Below are 7647 nucleotides of genomic sequence, written 5' to 3'. Positions count from 1 at the left end.
GAAAAGTTAATAAAGAAAAACAGGAAATGAAGAAATAAACTATCTCTTTTTACAGACGATATGATCTTATATATTATACAGAAAATCCTAAATGATACACAAACTCAGCAAAACTGAAGGATACAACATCAACACTTAAAAATTAGTTGTATTTCTATACAATAGCAAAGAAAAATCTGAAAAGGAAATTAAGAAAACAATTCCATTTATAATAACAACAAAGAGAATAACAATGGTGCTGGAACAACTGGATAGTCAGATGCAAAAGAATGAAGGTGAACCCTTATTTCACACCATATACAAAAATTAACTCAAAATGATCCTACCATGTATACTTAATCAAGTGTGAAGCAAAATAAAGGCAATTTTGGACTTAAAAAAAATCAAATTAGTCACCCATGCAACTTATTTAAAAATATTACTCATAGAAGCATTTCAGGGAGGGGAGAAAAAGGAATTCTAGGACACCAGAAAGAGTGGCAAGTAAATTTGATCCAGAAGTACCAATGGACACTTAAACAAAAGAATCCATTTGACCTTGACATTTGAAAGGCTATCCTTTGAGCAACAAAATTTAAATGACAGAAAATTATATTTCATTTTTTATGGTTCTAATATTATTACATGATCATCAGATAACACATATAATCATAATATAAATGCTGTTTACTGACCTTCAATTCTTCAAATCAACCTACAAAGCCCAGCCAGTGTTACAGGAAAAAAATGTAGATGTTATAAACCTTGCCAGTATTAAAAAGTAATACAAGTAATAAAAACTGGGAGGTGTATGGGAAAGAAGAGGAAAGGGAAAATATATAATTTCCTCACCCTTAATAGCAGTGAATTATTAGGTATTGCCAAAAATTATTAAATCAAAAAATAGATGAATAAGTATATTGTTTACAAGTTATTAATGGCAATGACTTCAAGAATTAAAACCAGGAACTTAACAGTGTTTGGGGAGTAGAAGGGGATATAAGAAGTTGTTAATATAATTTTCATTTTCTATCCTTCTGAATTGCTTTCCTGTTTATATATTAATTACATAATTTAAAATTACTAGTTTACAACAATACAAATCTTTTTTTTTAAATATTTTATTTATTCATTTGAGACACAGAGATACAGAGAGAGAGAGAGCATGAGCAGTGGGAGAGGCAGAGGGAGAGGAAGAAGCAGACTCCCCGCTAAGTCAGGAGCCCGATGTGGGGCTCGATCCCAGGACCCTGGAATCATGAGCTGAGCCGAAGGCAGACGTTTAACCATCTGAGCCACCCAGGTGCCCCAATAACAATACAAATCTTTAAGTTAGATCTATTCAAGGGAATATTATGCCATTGTTTAAAAAACGTAAGTGAGGGGCGCCTGGGTAGCTCAGTCGTTAAGTGTCTGTCTTCGGCTCAGGTCATGATCAGGTACTGGGATCAAGCCCTGCATCAGGCTCCCTGCTCAGCGGGAAGCCTGCTTCTCCCTCTCCCACTCCCCCTGCTTGTGTTCCTTTTCTCACTGTGTCTCTGTCAAATAAAGAAGTAAAATCTTTAAAAAAATTAAAAAATAAAAAACGTAAGTGAGGTGGAACTACGTGTACCACCATGGATAAATGTTCATAATTGAAAAAAATGCAGAACAGCACATGTATGTAGAGAAATAGACATATATAAACATATATATCTATGTCTTTGTAAATATGTAATAAAGAAGTATGATTGGGGCATCTAGGTAGCTCGGTCGGTTAAGCATCTGACTTCAGCTCAGGTCATGATCTTGGGGGGGATCGAGCCCCAAGTTGGGCTCCCCATTCAGCAGGGAGTCTGCTTGTCCCTCTACCCCTCCCCCTACTCGTGCTCTCTTTCTCTCTCAAATAAATAAATAAAATCTTTAAAAAAGAGAAGTATGATTATACACATATTTGTATATTAATTAAAACTATGTCTGCAAAGGGCGCCTGGGTGGCTCAGTCGGTTAAGCGTCTGCCTTCGGCTCAGGTCATGATCCCAGGGTCCTGGGATGGAGCCCCGCATCGGGCTCCCTGCTCAGTGGGGAGCCTGCTTCTCCCTCTCCTCCCAGCTCGTTTCTCTCTCTAGCTATCTCTGTCTCTCTCTCTCTCAAGTAAATAAATTTAAAAAATTAAAAAAAAAACCTACGTCTGCAAAGATTCATTACCAGCTATGTCTATAGGTTTGGAAGTGGGATGGATTTTATTTTATATACACACATATATTACTTATGTAATAATAATAAAGAGATACAGTGGTGAAGATTTAGAAATATATCTATGATATACTGTAAAAATGACAAGATAAATTTGCAGACCAATATGCATATAGCACAATCCTATCTTTGTAAATAAAAAGTTATAGATATGTAGGGGACGCCTGGGTGGCTCAGTCATTAAGCGTCTGCCTTCGACTCAGGTCATGATCCCAGGGTCCTGGGATTGAGCTCCGCATTGGGCTCCCTGCTCCGCGGGAAGCCTGCTTCTCCCTCTCCCACTCCCCCTGCTTATATTCCCTCTCTCACTGTGTCTCTCTCTGTCAAGTAAATAAATAAAATCTTTAAAAAAAGTTATAGGTATGTAAATAGATCCATGTAAGCTTAAGAAGGATAAGTACCAAATAGTGGATAAACACCAGATAGTCATTACTCCTGTGATTTGAAGGAATAGAAAAGGGAAATTAAGTTCCTATGTTACATAACTTAAAAAAAAATACCGTATGATTTCACTCATATGTGGAATTTAAGAAACAAAACAAACAAACATGGGGTAGGGGAAGAGGCAAATCAAGAATCAGACTCTTAACTCTAGTGAACAAACTGATGGTTACCAGAGGGGAAGTGGGTGGAGGGAGGGGCTAAATAGGCGATAAGGATTGAGAAGGGTACTTGTGATGAGCACAGGGTGTTGGGTGGAAGTGTTGAATCACTATATTGTACACCTGAACGAATATTACACTGGATGTGAACTAGAATTTAAATAAAAACTTAAAAAATTAATAAGTTTTTTTTTTTCAAATAAAACTCACCAAACAAGATTAAACTAAAACCATAAACTTTTAAGAAAGGAAATTGGTAACGGGCACTTTTAAGTGGAAATCTAAATGTCAGTTCTTCCTATCCACTAAAACAATCTATAAATCAGTCCTGTTCTGTCACTAATACAAAAACGACATCCTTGCAAGTTCCTAGCTAATTCACCAGAGGGCTCTCTCACCAAAGATACTTCTGTCGTCTCTATCTAGAAATTCCGGGCACCTGCAGCCAAAGTCATGGCCTTCTTAAATACCTGTGACCTCAGAATCCTGTGACACAGACAATTTCACTTCAGAGGATATAACTTTAGAAAAGAAGAATTTCTTTAAAAGTATAAGGATAAGAAATTGATTAGAAAGAATAATACTTACATGTAAATATAATTCGCTGGGTATAGAAGTTATCACATTCAGGTCCCTTTTGAATACTGATATGTTAGCAGGCTGACTTGCAGCCACATTGGACAGAATCTTAGAGCCTGTCTGCTGAAAATTAGGGGACTGTGCAGGACTATCTTGAATTCCACTGTGACTGATGCCTATGACTTCTGGCACTGGACATGAGAGCGTATCTTCAGCAGAAGAAGAAAATGGAGAGTCTATGCTTTGGGTATCCTTCTGACTCTCAGGATAGATGCTAGATATGCTATGCTCCTGGTAGAGCAAGTTTCTTAATTTTTCATCCAGAGTTTTAATTCGGTTGTCTGCAAACTCCATTTTTGGAGGTCTTTCCCCATCTGATTCCAGGATAGTAGCGGGTAGAAGGGTATTTAGTTCAAGACCAGGGGTCTGAGTGGGAATGACCATCTTAGGAGAACTTGCTTCAGTGTTCATTGTGGTTTCTTCTTCTTGGGAAATAAACTCTGCATCCATAGTTGGCTGCTGCACTGCTAAGGATTGAGGCTTTTGATCAGACATAAATGCCAGAGTTGTAAGAGAGTTACCAGCAATCTGAGTTGACTCGCCAGGAGGGACCATAAGTACATCAGCCTGACTGGCAGCTTGGTGACATGGATATACAGGTAGAAATATGCCTGCTTGGTTGGTGAGTCCCTCGCATTCAACTGGAACTGCACGAACTGAAGTAGCAGTGTAACTTGAACTACTAGTAACTGGTGCCATTATCTGCCTGTCATCTTCCACTCGATAAAATAAAGCTGGCTGCTTAGTTTCTACACTGGCATATTCAGACATCTTACCATCAACTACATCCTTGAGTTCTGATTTGGAGGCAAAAAGTACACGCTGGCATGGATTACTTTCTAGAGTGGGCAGTGTGTCCTGTGATATTTCCTTATTATTTGTGGTTCTTGGACCTGGAACAATAACAAAGAATAGCTAGGCACATATTAATAAATACAAAGCATGGACTAGTAACCAAACTCAAAGGGGACAAGAGGAGCAAGGGACAAACAAGAACCTGTGTGAATAAGTCTTATAAATAAGACTCAAAATACACAGAATTCAACCTGTCAAGGAATAAAAACTTCTTCTTTATTTTTTTCCATAAATATTATATTTGAAAAATATTACATTTTAAAATGGCTTAAGTTATACCCTAATAATAACATCTTCAATAATGCTTATGAAAATTCTCATAAGAATAAAATACCCGTGAACACAAATTAAAGATATGGTATATATTTTGTAAATCCTCCAAGTCTGGAGAAAGTTGGCAGACAATGAACACTTACCAGGAAGTAGAGATAGCCCAGGAACTGTAGACATGGACTGCTGAAGAGAAGGAGGAGATTGAGCCTCACGGTTTCTTATTGTTTGATTGATACAGAATCGCCACCGACCAACTGGGGATGACTGTGGAGCAGATTCATCTGTAGAAAGAATTAGCAAAAATCAATATGCTAAGCAATTGTCAACATGTTTACCCTATTAAGGAAACCATGTTAAAATACCAATTTGTCTTGTATCTCCATTTCCAACAGCACTACGATATGTGTAATTTATAAGACCAGACCTCCCAACGCTGGCAAATACTCTAAAGAACTAAGCACAAGATATTGTTAGGGAAGGATTTTTAAATCTATGAAACAAACATTGTATCAATAGCAATTAGAAGCAGGACACATTTTGGGGAAAAAATGGAAAGCACTTTCTCCAATAAAACCTATATCTCCTGTTCTGCATCCTGATTATGATGATGCTTACACAAATCTGTGAGTATTAAAATTTATAGAACTATACACCAAGAGGAAAAAATCAATTTTACTATATGACAACTTAAAAATAAAGTACCCACATCTTTATTCCTACTTTGTAAACTTATTCAAATAAGTAATTCTTTTTTATAAACTTTACCATACTTTATCAGTCAGAAATCTGCTCAAATTCCTCCTAATGAGAAAGAACAGAGGAGGACCTTGGCATCCTAACACAAAGTAAATTTCAGGGTAATGGTATCTGATTTCATGACTCCCACACCACCTGTTGCTTCTTCATGTTGTTATAATTCCTTCACAGGTCCTCATTTGTCTATGGCTCTTCGCCCCCTCCCAGATACTCTAAATATAACCATGACCAGAGCTGAAAAGAATGGAGAGATAAAGTCATCAGAAAAGAAAACAGAAGACCCCATTTTTAGTCCCTGGAAGTTTAGCTAGTATCTGATTTACAAAAACTTATCAGTGATCACAGCAGGTAGAAGTATAACACTAAGTGGAAGGAAATCAAGATATAAATGACTATATTAAAACATGAGGCAAACTTAGAACACAGTGATATTAGTTAAGAAAGGTCCTGTCCAAATCATATCAGTGGCTAAAAAAATCAACTTACCAATTAATTTCAAACAGTAAAGCCGTTAAAGGTCATCAGTACTGTGATTGCTTTTCTGGTAACATACCATGCAACAACTCAGAAATAAATTAACACTTGAAGTAAATCTGGAGAATGGTTTTACTTCTTACATCTGGGCTAAAAAGGCCTTTCCAAGTGTGGGAAAACCTACATTAACAATTCATTAATTTCCTTTATTGGCTAACATCTTTCCCAATGAAGGTATGTAAATTAAAGTTTCCAAATGTCTTGCTTCAAAAGCCACATGGTAAATTTTATGAAATATACTTACTGCTGGTTTGAGTGGATGCAGAATTTATCTGTACTTGTTCAGATGATCCTGTCTGAATTAAAAATGAATAGATAAATAAAGAAGTTCTTGATATATATCTGAGAAGACTAAATAACTGCTAAATAACTGGTAAGACTAAATAACTGCTAAATAACTGCTCTTACTTGGTTATTGTTGGATTCCACAATAATAGAGTCAATTCCAATGGGTCTATCTGCAGCAGAGTGGACATGAAGGATCTCCTGGGCTTGACCTACAATAGCCCTCAATTCTTCTACGAATTTTTCTTTCTCATTTTCTAGCACAAAGTTATCTTCAACCTGTCCAAAAGTAAAAGTAAGTCTATTAAATTTAGTTTCTCAAAATTATAATATTGTATCAATGGTGACTACCTTAAAGAAAAATAAATGAAAATTAAGTATTTAGATACAAAGGCCACAACAGAATTAAAAACAACCAGCACTGGGGCACCTGGGTGGCTTAGTCAGTTGAGCGTCCAACACTTGGTTTCAGCCCAGGTCATGATCTCAGGGTCTTGAGACTGAGCCCAGCATCAGGCTCCACACTCAGCGGGGAGTCTGCTTGAGATTCTCTCCCTCTGCCCCTCCCCCGGCTTGCACTCCTGTGCTCTCTAAAATAAATAAATCTTAAAAAAAAAAGACCACACTAAAATGCCACATAAAACATTAACTTATTCTTATTTTGAGACCACTGACATTTGTCAGATTGGTACTACCTACCATAGAAAAAGCCAGCATTTTAAAAACATCTCACATTCCATAAATTATCATTTGAGGAACATAACTGAGGCAATGTTTCTGATTACCACTAGGATGTCCAAACCCAAGTTTTTAAATCACAAAATGAAACATCTCTAAAGGTTATAAAGAACTGGAGAGTTCAGAAAATACTATGTTAAACAAGAGGCAGAACTGGAATGGAGGGGGGATGGGAGGGATGGGGTGGCTGGGTGATGGATATTGGGGAGGGTACATGCTATGGTGAGTGCTGTGAATTGTGTAAGATGGATGAATCACAGACCTGTATTTTTGAAACAAATAATATATGTAAATTTTAAAAAAAGAAGAACTGTTACTAAAGAATTTTAGTTTTACTTCCTGTGTAACAATTATTAGATCAATAAAATATTTACTGAAAACAAAAACAAGAGGCAGAACTAACATTATTAACTTTTAAAATGTTTAATTCTGTTTCTCCAGGAACGCATATCTAAAGAAAACTGTCAGAAACAAAAGCATTAAGTACTCTTCCTTCCACCCTTACTTACCCGCATTAAAAACAGGGCAAAACTACTAACTTAAGCCTCAATTCAAAGAAAATATGAAAACTGAAAGAAATGATGAGCATTACTTAAACACCTATTTGTAAGATGATATATCAGTAGCTAACACATTAGAATTACCTGGGGTATTTTACAAACTAGTGATGCTTAGGCCTTATGTGCAAAGATTCTGTTTTAATTAGGAACCCAGGCAATGGATTTGTTTTTAAAAAGCTCTTTTTTTTTTT

The 7647-nt window shown here is 36.5% G+C and overlaps 1 protein-coding gene across 1 annotated transcript in view; it reads right to left on the bottom strand.

Moving 5' to 3' along the window:
- Nucleotides 1-7411, bottom strand: part of WNK3 (WNK lysine deficient protein kinase 3) — a 34153-nt gene extending 26742 nt beyond the window's left edge. Inside the window, exons 1-5 of the mRNA XM_081807950.1 lie at nucleotides 7406-7411; nucleotides 6282-6437; nucleotides 6118-6169; nucleotides 4727-4864; nucleotides 3405-4348 (exon numbers count right to left, since the gene is read on the bottom strand). Of these exons, the coding sequence (XP_081664076.1) occupies nucleotides 3405-4348; nucleotides 4727-4864; nucleotides 6118-6169; nucleotides 6282-6437; nucleotides 7406-7411 (1296 nt within the window). The remainder of the gene's footprint in view (nucleotides 1-3404; nucleotides 4349-4726; nucleotides 4865-6117; nucleotides 6170-6281; nucleotides 6438-7405) is intronic.
- Nucleotides 7412-7647: the final 236 nt, after the last annotated feature.

Source organism: Leptonychotes weddellii, chromosome X, assembly GCF_054177405.1.
Source record: "Leptonychotes weddellii isolate Sample4059 chromosome X, ASM5417740v2, whole genome shotgun sequence".
NCBI classification, from domain to species: Eukaryota; Metazoa; Chordata; class Mammalia; order Carnivora; family Phocidae; genus Leptonychotes; species Leptonychotes weddellii.
Note: the sequence above shows the minus strand (reverse complement) of the source record. Positions and strands in the feature narration are given on the sequence as shown.